Source organism: Anabrus simplex, chromosome 7 (genome assembly GCF_040414725.1).
Source record: "Anabrus simplex isolate iqAnaSimp1 chromosome 7, ASM4041472v1, whole genome shotgun sequence".
In the NCBI taxonomy this organism is placed as follows: Eukaryota; Metazoa; Arthropoda; class Insecta; order Orthoptera; family Tettigoniidae; genus Anabrus; species Anabrus simplex.
The window spans coordinates 246,929,977-246,947,044 of NC_090271.1; the positions used below are offsets into that span (position 1 = coordinate 246,929,977).

General features: G+C 40.7%; 1 protein-coding gene across 4 annotated transcripts in view; it reads right to left on the reverse strand.

Moving 5' to 3' along the window:
* LOC136877532 (uncharacterized protein C2orf42) overlaps positions 1-17,068 on the reverse strand; it is a 227,010-nt gene that overhangs the window by 52,026 nt on the left and 157,916 nt on the right. For all 4 annotated transcript variants that reach the window (XM_068228673.1, XM_067151653.2, XM_067151652.2 and 1 more), the window contains exon 10: positions 25-155. In XM_068228673.1, coding sequence (XP_068084774.1) covers positions 25-155 — 131 coding nt within the window. The remainder of the gene's footprint in view (positions 1-24; positions 156-17,068) is intronic.

Sequence of the window (17,068 nt, forward strand, 5' to 3'; positions counted from 1 at the left end):
TTTGTGCACTTTGCTTCTACTTACCTGAGGGACGTGAAATACAAGTGGGTCAGGCTTTCCACTGAACTGGAAATGCATAGTCTGGTTAATTCTCTCTGTCACTGAAGCGAGCCACTGTATGAACGTTGTGTTGACAGTATTCTCATCAGCAGGCTCTGCAAACAACATAAAAAAGGCTCACATGAAGTCCATGTGACAATCTCACTACACTGAAAAAAAAAAAAAAATTTGAGAAAACAATTCTCTTCTTCAGCGAAAAAGTGTTTACCAAGATCACGACTTGATTATGACTCTTTCTTGGTGTGTCAAAGGGAAGGGAAAGCTAAGGGTCATGCATAGGGGCATTATGATGGTAGACAGATGATGTCGAAGAAGCACAGAGGTCAAGAACTGGCATTTCAAGCCTGGTGGAAGAGCTAAAACAGCAATGATGCTGAGCATCACACACAGGATTATAACGTTTTCAAGAAGTGTGCTCAAGTCTCTGTCGTAAGAACAAAGAAGGCAGCAGCAGTTATATGACAGCATTGAAATGCCAGAAAGGACAAACTAACATCATAAGACTGCTGTCCAGAGAGAAAGTCAGAGTAGGGACACTGTTGCTAACAGATACATCCAAGTCAATGAGGGAAATCTGCTTACCAATGAAACAACCATTAACAATCACTGGCAGAAATACTTTTACAAAAAGCTGAATTAAGCTTTTCCAAGAAAAGGAACAATCACACAGGCTCTGGTTGATGGACCTCTGTCTGAAGTTATATCTAAGGTTGTTCAAAAATGAATGTGGTAAGCAGTAGGACCTCACAACATTATTGCTGATCTATAGAAAGTATTGGCAGCAGAAGCATTAGATTGGTTAGATTCTCTGCTCAACAAAATCCTTGCCAGTGCCCTTATGCTGGATCAATTTTGTGTAAGTTGCCTGGTACCCATTTACAAGAACAACAAGAAGACATCAGAGACTGCAGAAGTTATCGAGGTAACAAACTTACTTCACATACCCTAAAAATATGAGAATATGTGCTAGCCAGCCACCCGATGGTATCACCACCTTGACGAAGGCAAAATACATTTTGCCTGGTCTTTTGGAGGCTTGAGTGTTCATGTGATCCTTAGAGCTATGCCGGCAGTAGCATATGCTCCTGGTAGGGATACCCAAGCCAGATAGGTCTAAGGTGATGATCCAGACTAAGAGTGACACCCTGGTCCTCCAGGTTGGATGTTGGGCCTGAGGTTAACACCCTCTTCCCGTAAAAAAAACCTAAGTTACAAAAATCCAAAGAGCAGAAGCCAGATGGATTAACAGACGATGACATGGCATATATCCTGGACAATGGATGGTATATACAAAATTGAAAACTCATCTCCGAATTGGTACCTGGAATGTTAGATCTCTATATAGCCCAGGATCGCCTAAGAAATTATTAGACCAGCATGGGAAGCTCAACGAGAGTATCATCGCCATCCAGGAAAAGAAAGAGGGTACTATGTTCTATAGCTGTGATGATAGCAAACATGAGTTTGGTACAGGTTTTCTTGTTCATAAAGATCTGAAACACTTGGTGGTGATTGACTTCACGCCTATAAACCCAAGGCTGTCAGTAATTAGAATTAAAGGAAGATTCTTTAATTACAGTATAATTAATGGACATGTACCAACAGAAGGATCTAGTGAAGACCTCAAAGATGAGTTATATGATGCCCTTGAAAAAAGGTTATGATAAATGCCCAAGGAACGATATCAAGATCGTACTGGGTGATTTTAACGCACAACTTGGAAGAGAACCATGATCCAGCCCATAATTAAAGCCCATAGTAAGCATGAATCTACTAATGACAATGGAATAAGACTGGTCTGTTTCGCAGCCTCCCGAAATATGGTAGTGCGGTCTCCCAGATTTCCTCATAAGGAGATACATAAGGAAACATGGAAGCCACCTAATGGCATAACTATCAATCAAATTGATCACATACTGATAGACCAGAGGCATAAATCAAACTTGATGGATGTACGAACTCTCCGTGGACCTCATGTGAATTCAGATAATTTTTTAGTGATGGCTAAGATAAGAACAAGGATATCAAATGCCCAAAAAGAAAGACAAATCAGGAGAGAAAGGTACAACATTGCAGCCTTGAAATCAACAGAAACTTGCAAATTGTACTGCCAGAAAGTCTCTCTGGCCCTAGGACAAGAACAAGAAACAATAAAAGACAGTAAGAACATAGAGCAGAGATGGTTAACTATAAAAACAGCTATAGAAAAATCAGCTAAGGATGTACTAGGGATGGAAAGACAATTTAAAAGACCTACATGGTTTGAAGAAAAGTGTAGGGGGGCTACTGAAGCGAAGAACATCGCATACCAAAAGACATTACAAACAAACTGTACAAGAAGTTTGCTGGAGGATTACTGAGAGAAAAGGAGGATTGAAAAGATGATAGATTGCTGAAAGAAAAGGGAATGGACTAAGCTTGAAGTGGAATGTATGGAACTGTGCAAGAAGCAGAATGAAGCCAGAAAGTTCTATACAAAAGTGAACAGTGCTCAAAGACAATTTACTCCAATAACTAGCCTGATCAGAGATGAAGAAGGAAACATAATAAGTGAGAGTAAACAGATACTGGAAAGATGGCAATGGCACTTTAATGATTTACTGAACCGAGAACTAGAACAAGTAGATGATGCTGCCCATGAGTGTGAACAAGGATTAGACCATGGAAAGTCACAGGATAGCCCAGGGATAGAGGATGTTAGAGAAGCATTAAGGAAGCTGAAGAATAATAAGGCCCCTGGCACTGATAGCATCCCAGCAGAATTGCTAAAATGTGGAGGAGCAACATTAGAGCAGTCCTTGTTTGATCTTGTTACTCTCATTTGGGAACAGGAGAAGATACCAGACGAGTGGAATGAAGGAATAATATGTCCCATACATAATAAAGGCGACCGAATGGAGTGCAGAAACTACCATGGAATCACCCTTTTGAATTTGGGGTACAAGGTGCTATGTAACATCATTTTCGATCAGTTACTCCCACAGGTGGATGGATAGAGAGATTGGAGCGTATCAAAGTAAATTCCAACGAGGAAAGTCAACAATAGATCAGATATTGAACATGCACCAAATCTTGGAGAAGACTGTCGAATACAGAATTGGAATTCATCACCTCCTTATTGACTTCAAGGCTGCATATGATAGCATCAATAGAAACCATCTGTACTGTGCCCTACAGGAGATGGAGATACATGGAAAGCTGTTGAGAATGGTAAAAATCATGATGTCTGATGTTAAGAGGCTACATTCGAGTCACAGGAAATTGCTCAGACCCTCTGGAAATAAAATATGGACTACATCAAGGAGATGTGTTGGCATGCTTATTATTTAACATAGCACTTGAGAAGGTGATCAGGGATGCAGGCCTACAGACCAGACACACCATCTACTACAAATGTGTGGAGATCTTGGCATATGCAGATGACTTAGACATTGTAGCACGAACAATACCAGCATTGGAAGAAGCCTTCACAGCCTTAAACCAAGCAAGCAGGAAGATGGACCTAATGATAAATGAAGACAAAACAAAATATATGGCCTGTGAGAAAGCCTATCAACGTAATATGACGACAACTTCCAGTGTGGATGGATATACATTTGAAAGAGTAGATAGTTTCAAGTATCTTGGTTCCACAGTAACCTGCTTTAATGATATCTCAGCTCAAATTAAGATCAGGCTGATCTCATCAAATAAGACATACTTTGCCTTGAGCAACTTATTCCGGTCAAGACTCCTCAACTGCCCAACAAAACTTACTACTGTATTTATAAAACCCTTGTAAGACCAGTCCTCACTTACGCCTCAGAAACATGGCCACCGACAGAAACCGACACAAGGCTGCTTGATGGATTCAAGAGGCAAGTTCTGAGGAGGATAACTGGTCCCGTGTATGATAAAGAACGATAGAGAACAAGGTAAAATGCAGAACTATATACTTTACACACCGATGCTCCAGTAACAAAAATCATACAATCAGGAAGAATAAGATAGGCAGGTCATGTGGCAAGAATGGAGGAGTCTGAGGTGAAACCCAGGAGGACAAAGAGGACGAGGTAGACCTCGAACAAGTGGCTGGACGGAGTGGAAGATGATCTATGGGAGCTGGGATGCAGAAATTGGAGGAGGGCAGCATGCGACCGTGATGGATGAAAGAAGCTCGTTGGAAAGGCCAAGGTTCACCATGGACTGTAGTGCCACAGAAGAAGAAGAAGTGTCCTAGCCAGTTACATTGGCATACACTAAAATCCCCCAAAATCAACTTGGATTTATGCATGGGGTTTCAACCACTGATGAAATTCAAACATCAAAAACCATGTGAAAAACATTGTGACTTAAAATAAGATCTTCACATAATTTCTACAGACCTGGAGAAAACACACGACCACATTCCTAGGGATATTGTTTGGGCCGCCCTCCCAGAGCACGAAGTCCTACTGAAGTAGGTGTGCATCAAGAACTGACACTCAGCCCATTGCTGTTCAATACTGTCATCAATTACTTGACAGAAAATTTAATGTCAACATTGCCTTAAAAAATGTTGTATGTGGATGACGTCTTAATCGACAAAAATCAAGAAGAGGTAATAATAATGTTAATGGCTTTACGTCCCTCTAACTACATTTTTATGGTTTATGGAGATGCTGAGGAGCCAAAATTTTATCCTACAGGAGTTCTTTTACGTGTCGGTAAATCTATAAACACAAGGCTGACATACATGAGCAGTGAACACCTTCAAATACCACTGGACTGGCCCAGGATCGATAGTGCCAAGTGGGCTCAGCCGGGCTGAATGGCTGGCCTTCTGACCCCAACTTGGCAGGTTCGATCCTGGCTCAGTCCGGCGGTATTTGAAGGCGCTCAAACACGTCAGCCTCATGTCGGTATATTTACTGGCATGTAAAGAACTCCTGCAGGACTAAATTCCGGCACTTCAGCGTCTCCGAAAACCTTACAAGTAGTTAATGGGATGTAAAGCCAATAACATTAAATTAAGTGGACTCAGCAGGTCAGCGCTCTATCACTTGAGCTACACAGCCCAGCAAGAGATAAGGACAAGGCAGTCTTAGAGAGATGGCAAACAGCACTGGAATAAAATGGGCTGAAAATCAGTCGAAGGATGACTAAATACATGTTGCGTAAGTTTGTGGATTCTGAACAAGATGAACCACAGTTTACTATTTTCTTTGATGGCAAACCACTAACAATGACAAAGAAATTCAAGTATCAAGGATTCGTCATCACTACTGATGCCAAGTCATATGCTTACGTATCATATTAATGTTGGTTGGATGAAATGGCATGCGCTAAGTGGAGTTATGTGTTACAGATAGATGCCGGACAAATTGAAGGGTAAGGCATGCAAATCTGTCATCCATCCTGTTCTCCTATATGGTCTGAATGTTGGAATGAACCATCAACAATTTGGCTAAATGTCACAAAAATTAAATATGTATTGTTATCATCTTACAAACACTCCTAAACCAAACCAAACTACAGTCCCAATGAACCTTCCGCCTACCAAGCGACCGCTGCTCATCCCAAAAGTTCGCAGATTATACGGTGACACATGGTTAGCGTGACGAATCCTCTCGGCCGTTATTCCTGGCTCCCTAGACTGAGGTCGCCATCTCACAATTCGATAGGTCCTCAATTAAATGTAATCGTAGAATGAGTGAACCTGGAACCAGCTATCATATGCAGATAAAAATGCGTGACCTGGCCGGGAATTGAACCTGGGCCCTCCAGGTGAGAGGAAGGCATGTTAGATCGCGGGGCCGGCTTCAAATATTAATTACCGGTACGCGACTTAAAAATCTCGAAACTTTACATTCAGTTTTACCGGGGAAACTTCATCAGTTTCCCGTGAAAACTCCTTTCAGTTCAGCAACTTTGATCAGCCAAATTCTTCAAAAAATCTAATACCGGTAACGCCAAGCCAAGCAACAAATCTCTATAGAACACTTTCCCACCTTGTCAATACTTTACATATTTTATTATATTTAATCACCGTACATGTTTCGAGAGCCAACTGCTCTCTTCTTCAGCGGTGCCAAACATTAATTAATCTTTGGACTTGGTGCATTCGTACAAATAGAACAATTATATATAAATCTTGAAATTGTTACAATATTTCTCTGTGTTTCACCTTTCACCTCCTCTTAATCCCGTCCCAATTCTTCATTTCATCTAATTTGTCCACAAATTAAAGTGATGTAAACATTGGTCTGAACCAACAATATGTCTTCCTTGCTGTCAATGACCTTACGGGGCGAGCTGCTACTATGCTGCTGTCATGACAGCAGAGAGCAAGGACATGTTTGTTTATTCAGACTAGTGCAATAATATTTTGTTAATGGTTAAATTTGGCAACAAGTCGAACTGAAGAATTTGACGGTTACAAAAGTAGCTAGTATGGTCATCAAGTAACCGGCAGCATTCATGTGAGGTCTTGGAATTATAGCAGACTTAAGGAAAGAAGAAAAAGAAGAGAGCAGAAAATATTTTAAGAGAGTGAGTAACTTTACAAGTGTTATTTATTATTTTATGAATTGGCTATTTATTATTTATTATTTCACGAAATGAAACTATTTTATTTAAAGGTTTCTACTAAATGGCAAAGTAAATGTTAAATTTAGACATGAAGAAACATTTTATTCTTTTTAAATGTAAATAAGGACGTAAAATTAACATATAGTTATTAATTTACTAGATTTTATTATTTAAGATTTGAAAATTCTAGTTCAAAGTCTGTAACAAATGATATAGTAAGTAAGTGAAAGGTGAAACACAGAGAAATATTGTAACAATTTCAAGATTTATATATAATTGTTCTATTTGTACCAATGCACCAAGTCCAAAGATTAATTAATGTTTGGCACCGCTGAAGAAGAGAGTAGTTGGCTCTCGAAACATGTACGGTAATTAAATATAATAAAATATGTAAAGTATTGACAAGGCGGGAAAGTGTTCTATAGAGATTTGAATACAAGTCAATACGGACCAACATGGTGAAAATAATCAAGCCAAACAACAATCGACCACAAGTAGTTTTTAATTTTCTAATCTAATAAAATAAAACAAAACACATTAGTTGCAAAAGCACCCAACATGATGGCAAAATCCCTTGTTTTTATTTTCCATTTTCATTTGGTCACCGGTATACATTTCGTAGTCAGTTGATGGAAATCTTGTACCATGTAAATAAGGCCTACATCAACTTTTAAAGGTTATGATGAACTCGAGAATGTGGTTTCGATTTGAATGTAAGTATTGATTCTCGAAGTTCTCGAATGCATTATATCCAATTCTGCCCGTCACTAATCACAATCAAATTGGAAAGAGAAAAAATATCATCAAAACTTCAGAAATTATGGTTATTTGTGACCTTGAGCTCAGCTGGAAAGCGCGCTCGCTGTAAAAGTCGGTACGAGTGCGAAATGCTGCAAACTTTTTAAATGTAGCATACGCAAATAAAACGACTGTGGTTTTTATAACATTTTAACACAAAAACATGAAATTCCCAGTCTTATATTAGGACCAAAACAGTAACAGGCAATCCCCAAACCTCCCATGGCATTATGTATGTAAGGTGCAACATCTGTTCTGGTCTCGATAACATAATCGCATGTGATATTAAAATACTAAATTTGTGTTAAGTAGGAGCAGTTTCGATTCCTGCCTGAAAGCCCAGTGACTATACAACGTCCCGAGGGAAGTGCCGAAAACCTGGTCGGCGATACAATAGAAAAAAGTAACAAAAATAAAAATCTAACCCTGGACATAATGTCGACGTTTTGTAAATACGAACATTTGACAAAACTCGTTCCGTCTTCAAGTAGAGCTTGAAATAATAACAATAAGTTATTTTATTAATTTGACCACCTAATCAATACAACAAATCTAGTCTTTGTTGGATTATTTTGACATATTAATTAAAATGGTACATGTTTCGCCTTTCATATAGGCATCATCAGCCATGGGTTTAACCTTGAAATAAAATCAGGCACCTGATTTACATATAAATAAAATAAATCTTAATTTATAAAAAGCCTTGAAGAGACTTGAGAGAAAATTAACATATGGCAAAAGACTAGTACAATGTTGGTTTTAAAGACTATGCTATGAGTGAGAAGTTTACATTTGGTGAAAGTATTTCCAATAGTGATATTGGAAGATTACTATTATACGTAACATGAATAAAGCAACAGTTTGTTATAGACAATTGGTAAAAATTGCTATAAAAAATGATGTTGACCGACTAGCAGTTAGAACTAGATAATAATGAGAATGACGATCAAAATCGTATTTTTAAAAATATTATGTTGAATAAAATAATGTTGAAAGATGGTCAAGTGACCTGTAATTATTTGTTTACGTAAGATAAAAGTAAGTCAATAGCATATGGTGATGTTGTGGTTCACTTTGATGAAGAAGTACGAGGTTGTAATTGAAGGTCAATATACAATGTTGATATTCGACCTCTATGGACTATCTCATTTGATATGATGCTATAACGTTAAGACATGTAGGTTTGTTGACATGCTGGTCAAAAAGGCAATGTGATAGTTGAATGTAGCTAACGTGTTGAATGTTGGATCAAAAGTAGAATCATTTGAGGTTGGTGAGGGTAACTTGTTATGTTATGAGCTAAAAGTTGTTGACGACTATCAAGGTTAAACCCATGGCTGATGATGCCTATATGTAAGGCAAAACATGTACCATTTTAATTAACATGTCAATGTAATCCAACAATGACCAGATTTATTGTATTGATTAGGTGGTCAAATTAATAAAATAACTTCTTGTTATTAGCGAAACTCAGATTAAGTTTTTTCAAGGGACCACAAAAAAAAAAAGCTTCTTAAGCAGGAAACTTCTTAAAAGGGTTAATGCCCGAAAACCTAATCTGTACTTTGACATACATGTGAAACACACAGCCAACAGATTGCCTCGTTTGTGAACAATACCGAAATAGGCTGATATATAAGAGCTGCTGAAAGAAAGCCACAATATAAATATTAGATTATCATGACATGTATTTTTAGAGATAAAGTAAAATACTGTGATTGAACATACTGTATTATAAAAATTCTTGATAAGAGAAGGGAACATAGTATATAAAACTTGCACAAGAGATAAAAGAAATACTAAGAACATTAAAACGGTAGATGGTAACCGTACATTATCTAAATTCCATACTGCATTAGACATTAAATACATTTCCAAACACAAAAGTCTAGGCTACTTGGCAAAGAAATTGTCCAGGGTTAACTGTTTTAGGTTTTTACTGCTTTCTTGAACTATAAACCTCTCCATTTCCCACATTGCCTTCCATGTGTTCTGAGGCACACTGACTGAACCTTCCATAAACCGCCTCAGTTTTTCAAGGCAGATGCTTGCCTCACTGCAAGATGGTCTTGGGGGATTCTCTTTCTCAACCTCCTCCTCTTCTTCTTCAATCCCCTCATCTCCTGCCTCATTTTCCTTGCAGATCTCATCGATGGTCTGCTCCTCGCAAGTGATCGATATCATCAATGGCAGTGAAGTCGTCAAAACTACTGGTAATCTCCATCTTCTCCTGTATAATTTTCCAACACCCTGGCTCTTCATCACCAACTTCCGTAACAATGCTGTTGGTACCACTGCCGAAGCCTGCTTTCTTGAAGCAATTTGCTATTATTACAGGCTCCACTGAATCCCATGATGAGGCAATGAAATGCATTGTGTCCAAAAGAGATGGTTTGTAGATGGGTTTGCCTGCTTCCATGCGTAGCAGCATACGGCGCACAATTGATTTTCAGTACCTCGACTTCAATACCTTAATGATTCCTTGGTCCGTGGGCAGTAGTACCGATGTAGTATTTGGTGGAAAAAATTCTACCTTGATGTTCCTTAAATGGGGCCTCTCCTTGGGATGAGCAGGGCAGAGGTCCATAAACACCACAATCTTCCTGTTCTGGCTCCCCATTTTGGCATCTAATGCCTGCATATACTCTTCAAACAGGAAACTTGTCATCCAAGGTGACTTGTTGCTGGTGTACTTGCATGGTAAAGACCTGATATTTTTGAAACAACGCAGCTTCCTAGACTTCCCTATCATCAGTAGAGGTAGTTTTTCAGTTCCTTCCATATTTGTACCTGCCAATACCGTAACTCGCAATTTACTTAATTTTTCCCCGTGGCAAGATTCTCCCTTCAAAATTAGACATTTATCCGGGATAAGCTAGTAAAAAAGTGGGAATTCATCGAGATTAAAAACGTTGCAAGGTTTGTAACCGCTTATTTTAGCAGGCAGAACTGTTTCCTTCCACGCTCCCCTTTCCTTCGCACTTACATTCTCTGCTTCGCCACAAATTGTTTTGTAAACGATACCGGCTCAATTTTTAAAGCGGTCCAGCCACCCGTTCGATGCGGTAAAAGGTACCTTTAATTTGCAAGCAATTTCTTCGGCTTTCTCCTTCACAATAGTCCCGCTCAAAGGTATGTTTAAACTTCGCTGCTGTTTAAACCACATTAGCAGAGTTTGTTCTACTTCATCGTACTTTCCAGATTTAACTTTCTTGCAATTTGCTGAAGTATTCCCTGCAGACTCTGCATGGCCTTACTTCTAAATTGAAGTTTCCGAAAACAAATGAACATTGCCCTTCCTCTGTTGCCAGCGCGCTACGCCCGCGAGAACAGCTGATGGAATACGACCGCGGTAAACAGCCCTTGTAAAATGTAATACCGTACTCAGAAAAACTAATGAATATGAATTGAAAACAAATTCACAAATACTACACTTACTAACAAAATCTGACACTAACAAAAGAATATATTATTAAGAATAAAAGAGAATGAGGAAATAAAACCACTCACCGCTAATGGCTGGCACAGGAAGGAGGTTATGGCCTACAAAAAGGAACATTCCACTGATCTCAATCACTAGAACCCTCCAACAATATGAAAAACACACTAATTACTGAAGGAAAATGCAAAAGATCACAAAGCATACCGAATACCATACAAGCTAAGCGAGAATGGTTAACCACGTGGCGAATGTAAATATTAGAGTTGGCAACTGGGTTTCGAGATCGTGCTCTGCCAATATAAATCGATGTGAATGGCAGATTGGATTGGTTGGAAGTCTATGCTTCAACACATAACCACCAGACCGAGCCAAAATCTGCCAAAACGTCCATTTAGAAGTAGAGACGTGCGGAGTTTTTTTTTTAGGCTTACAAGACGTGTACTACAGTTCATTATCCTGTGCTTTCTATCTTCCTCACACGCCCCAATATCTGCTTCAAGTTAACGGCAGCAGATGGGACATCGGCAACTTATTCTTAGAGATTCTTAGAACCTATTCATAGGCCTACATCGCCCATGCATTCCTACTGGTTGTCACGGCCATGGGTGTAGTGTCTGGCTGTTTCACAAGTACCGCATGGACAAGCCGATATCAAGTTTACTTTCCTGCATTTATCCTCTTCATGCTAAAGGTAATGAAGAAAAGAAAAGCAGGTTCGAAGTTGCAGAAATGAATGCATGGGAAAGTATTGGAGTATTGCGTGTGAGTGATAAAGGCGCAGTAGCAACACTAGCACATCTAAACTAAACAGTTTCTTTCCCCGCGAAAATTTTATTTCATGTATCCTCATCCTTGTGCTACGTTCTAATAATCCGATGTAATAATTACGAGTGACACGATAATACCGTATTTCACGGCATAATCGTCGCACTTTTTATACCAAAATTTTTGAAAAAATTGTAGGGTGCGACCATTATACGATGAATATTTAATACCAGTATTTGTATTACTCAAAAAATGTATTTATAACTAAATTGTATTTGATACAAATTTAAGATGCACGTAATACTCGCGTTTATACATCAAAATAATTAAAATAGTCTTAAAACAAAATTCATAATTTTTCGCAACAATTCGGCGAACGTTTTTCCAACCTGAAAATAAAAATGAACGTATTAAGTTAATTGTCATTTTGAGTATTAAAGTTAAAATATTACACTTGCAAAAAATTATCGCTTTGTTGTGAAATGCGGACTTACCGGTACGCAATTTATTCCTAATCTTCGGTGTCGCTTTCGCAGGTTTCGCTATCTGATGCGCCGTCCTCGCCTCTGTTAATACCAGTATCAGATTCTTCGTCTCCCTGCCACACTGCGTCATCTTCGGAACCGTCTAGTGCATTCGAAATCCCAGTCCTTTTGAAGCTCTTGGAGACTAGTTCAGGTGGTATAAGATCCCAACTCTTCTTCACCCACGAGCATAACAAGTCCAAGGGTGGACGCCTGATATTTCCGGCGGGCGTCAATTGCTGATCGCCGCTCATCATCCACTCGTTGTAAAATCGACGTAAGTGGTCTTTAAAGGGTTTATTAACACATACGTCTAGTGGCTGCAAAGCAGATATTAGGCCACCAGGAATGACTATCTGCCGTGTCTTATTTGTAGTGAGAATTTGCTTCACTTCGTTCACGAGGTGACCTTGGAAAGCAGAGGTGGTTGTTTTACTAGTGCACCAGGTCTTCTATTCCACACAGTTTTAACCCAGTCCAGCATGAGTTCTACGTCCATCCAACCCTTTGGTTGCACTCGTACATGAATTCCACGGGGAAACTGTATATTCTTAGGCATCGTTTTCCTCTTGAAAATGATGTAAGGCGGCAACTTTCTCCCATCAGCTGTAATGGCTAGCATTGCCATGCATCGCAACTTCTCACTACCGCTGGTTTTCATGAATACACTCCGTGATCCTTTTAGCGCAATAGTGCTGTTGCGAGGCATATCAAAAAAGATTGGAGTCTGATCGGCATTACCGATTTGAGAAAGCAAGTACGAAGTTTCCTTGCGCAATCGTATGACAAATCGGTGAAAATTTACAATCTTGTCCGTGTAATCAGCAGGCAACTTTTGGCTTAGTGTTGTTCTCCATCGCACTGATAGATTGTGTCGTCACATGAACCTCTTAATCCACCCACGAGTCGCCTTAAACTGAGTTACCGGTATGTTGTGTTTGCGCGCTACCTACTGTCCCTTAATTTGTAACATTTCATATGATACACTGCAGCCATTGTTACGTATTTCACTGACGTACCGGTACCTAAACACTTCTTCGTCAATTATAGGAAACTTCCCTGTTTTAGGACCTCTAAACGCGCGTCTAGAAGGGTTTGTGCTTTTTATCTTGTTTTTTACTTTCCGCCAGTCACGCACCAACTTTTCACTCACTGAAAATTTTCTTTCTGCAGCTCTGTTCCCGTGCTGTTCAGCGAAGGCAATTACGCTTAGCTTGAAGCCCGCAGAATAGTTTCTATATTTACCCATAATCGCTTATACACTGACTGACAGTGACAATGCAACACCAAGGAGGAGTGGTTCGAAAGGGATGAAAGTTGGGGAAAAAACAGAGTCGGCACGGAAGAATAATTGATGTTTATTTCAAACCGATATGCAGGTTACACAATGCGCACGGCATCGACTCAGTAGGATGTAGGACCACCGCGAGCGGCGATGCGCGCAGAAACACGTCGAGGTACAGAGTCAATAAGAGTGCGGATGGTGTCCTGAGGGACGGTTCTCCATTCTCTGTCAACCATTTGCCACAGTTGGTCGTCTGTACGAGGCTGGGGCAGAGTTTGCAAACGGCGTCCAATGAGATCCCACACGTGTTCGATTGGTGAGAGATCCGGAGAGTACGCTGGCCACGGAAGCATCTGTACACCTCGTAGAGCCTGTTGGGAGATGCGAGCAGTGTGTGGGCGGGCATTATCCTGCTGAAACAGAGCATTGGGCAGCCCCTGAAGGTACGGGAGTGCCACCGGCCGTAGCACATGCTGCACGTAGTGGTGGGCATTTAACGTGTCTTGAATACGCACTAGAGGTGACGTGGAATCATACGCAATAGCGCCCCAAACCATGATGCCGCGTTGTCTAGTGGTAGGGCGCTCCACAGTTACTGCCGGATTTGACCTTTCTCCACGCCGACGCCACACTCGTCTGCGGTGACTATCACTGACATAACAGAAGCGTGACTCATCGGAGAACAAGACGTTCCGCCATTCCCTCATCCAAGTCGCTCTAGCCCGGCACCATGCCAGGCGTGCATGTCTATGCTGTGGAGTCAATGGTAGTCTTCTGAGCGGCCGCCGGGAGTGCAGGCCTCCTTCAACCAATCGACGGGAAATTGTTCTGGTCGATATTGGAACAGCCAGGGTGTCTTGCACATGCTGAAGAATGGTGGTTGACGTGGCGTGCGGGGCTGCCACCGCTTGGTGGCGGATGCGCCGATCCTTGTGTGCTGACGTCACTCGGGCTGCGCCTGGACCCCTCACACGTGTCACATGTCCCTGCGCCAACCATCTTCGCCACAGGCGCTGCACCGTGGACACATCCCTATGGGTATCGGCTGCGATTTGACGAAGCGACCAACCTGCCCTTCTCAGCCCGATCACCATACCCCTCGTAAAGTCGTCTGTCTGCTGGAAATGCCTCCGTTGACGGCGGCCTGGCATTCTTAGCTATACACGTGTCCTGTGGCACACGACAACCCGTTCTACAATGACTGTCGGCTGAGAAATTACGGTACGAAGTGGGCCATTCGCCAACGCCGTGTCCCATTTATCGTTCGCTACGTGCGCAGCACAGTGGTGCATTTCACATCATGAGCATACCTCAGTGATGTCAGTCTACCCTGCAATTGGCATAAAGTTATGACCACTCCTTCTTGGTGTTGCATTTGCTCTGTCAGTCAGTGTAAATGCTTCACACGTTAATGTTTTGCGATATAAATGACTTTCCGTAATTGTTCACTATTAAAACAAATTATTTCTGCAAACACCCCAAACACAAATTAAAAACTTAAATTCTCACGCACACATGTCTACAGTAATCACGTAAATCTGAAACAAATAAATGCATCTGTGATCTGTCCATTCCAGAGCAGCCAATACTTTTAGGCAGCAAGGAAGATGCAGCAATTTATCAGTTTAGCTCATTGGTTGCGACACACTACTGCGCTTGCGCAAAGCTCGCAAACCGGAGCTCTAGCTACCGCGGTGTAGATCTACTGTATAGTTGACTGTATTCCGAGACGTCAGTAACAAACATTCATTTTTTTCAATTTCTTTTAAACATACGGTAATTAGGTTAATATTTCTTCCAAGTTATTGATGATTTTATATTACATTACTGACGAGTTTCTAAAATAAAACTTTAATAGCATTGGATAATAATTATCTTGACTGCTTGGATAAAAGTTTTCATCCCATGCCCGGACACTTATGACGTAGTAGTAAGATAAGAGTCTAGCGATGACAACTGAGACATCGTAAATAATTCGGCTGACCGTGAGCTGAATAATTCCGTAGAAATCTGCGTTATCGTCTTGGATTTCACTTCGTGCGCAATAACACAGGAGCCGGCCCCATGGTGTAGGGGTAGCATGCTTGCCTCTTACACGGAGGCCTCGGATTCAACTCACGGCCGGGTCAGGGAATTTTACCTGTATCTGAGGGCTGGTTCGAGGTCCACTCAACCTACCTACCCGGTATTTCCTGGCGACGTTACCGATAAGCGATAACTTACAGCCTTACGTATTTCAAATGGGAACTCATAATATGTAGGTGGTGAATAAATAGTACACTGTCTCGCGACCACGTTATCAAACTGCCGATAGCCTACCGGTAAGCCATACGTCGTACATATACCGGTATTATTTATTTATACGTTGTGCAACATGTCGCAAACGTGACTGTGTTGCCAAATTGCCCATAAACCATACACGTATTTAAATTGCGCATTCATGTGCAACTTACGTTGCAGTTCCATTTACCTTTTAACCAGATTAGTGAACAAAATTTGGACGTGCGACGATTATGTAATTAAAGGTTTAAAGTCCGATTTTTGTATTGAAAATAAAGGATGCGACGATTACACGGTGGCGACGATTATGCCGTGAAATACGGTACAATGTTTAGCTCGTATAAAGGTAAAAATAAAAATAACTTTCAATTTTATGCCAACACGTGGTATCGCAATGCCTCTGCATGTGTGTATCAGGCCTCCTCTCACCAACACCCAGCTGGTTATCAACCTTCGTTCAACTTTGTAGACGATCGGGATCTTTCGGCCAGCTGTTTGGCGGCATAATTTGTATCAGCTGGCAAGTCGGCTATTTCCTGCATAAAGTCGAGATGTTTCTTTGTTTCGTAATAGTTTATTCACCTAACTAATAATGGACACAGAAAATCTTATCAGTTTAGTTCCGAAACGTAATTTCCTCTACGACAAACCCATAAGCATTATTGCAAAAACAACGTAAGAGAGAATGTCTGGAAGGAAATAAGCAAGGGAATGAAAAATCAAACAAGTTAGAATATTCAATATTGTGGTAGATTAGGCCAATACAGTACTTTATTTCGCAATTATTGTTGACCTTATTTCAGAATAATATTATCATGTTGGAGTCCATATACAATACGGTATGTCAGTACAATAATTGACATGGCTTGGAATGTACAGTATTTACCGCGAACAATTTTGTAAATGGCATTCCCTATGGTTGTCATTCATGTATTACTAACAAACAGTACGGTAATGCATAAGAAGCTGCTGTGTTTTGGACAAATACATTTTTCGGTTTTTAATTAATGTTGAGGCCACCTCGATTAATGACTTCACCCTGTCGCGGCATGCAACTTACTGCATTAATGTTTTATCAAACTATCCATTGCATGCTTTGTGTTTCCCACGTAGAATCCCATTCGATTCTATTCTGCTTGATGTAAACAGTGGAGTGGAAATTACAACTGATAGGTTCGATTCGATTCCACAAGATGAGAGTGAGCATCTGGTATTGGTGTTGTCATAGCGTGACGTCATATGGCCTTGGCAAGCCCAGAGAGGCTCCATGACAGGCGCAAATGGTCTAACACAGGGTTCAACTTGCACGGGGACTGGAGGGTTCTAACCATGAGCTGCTTTGAGCGGACGTTTTCTATCTCAAGG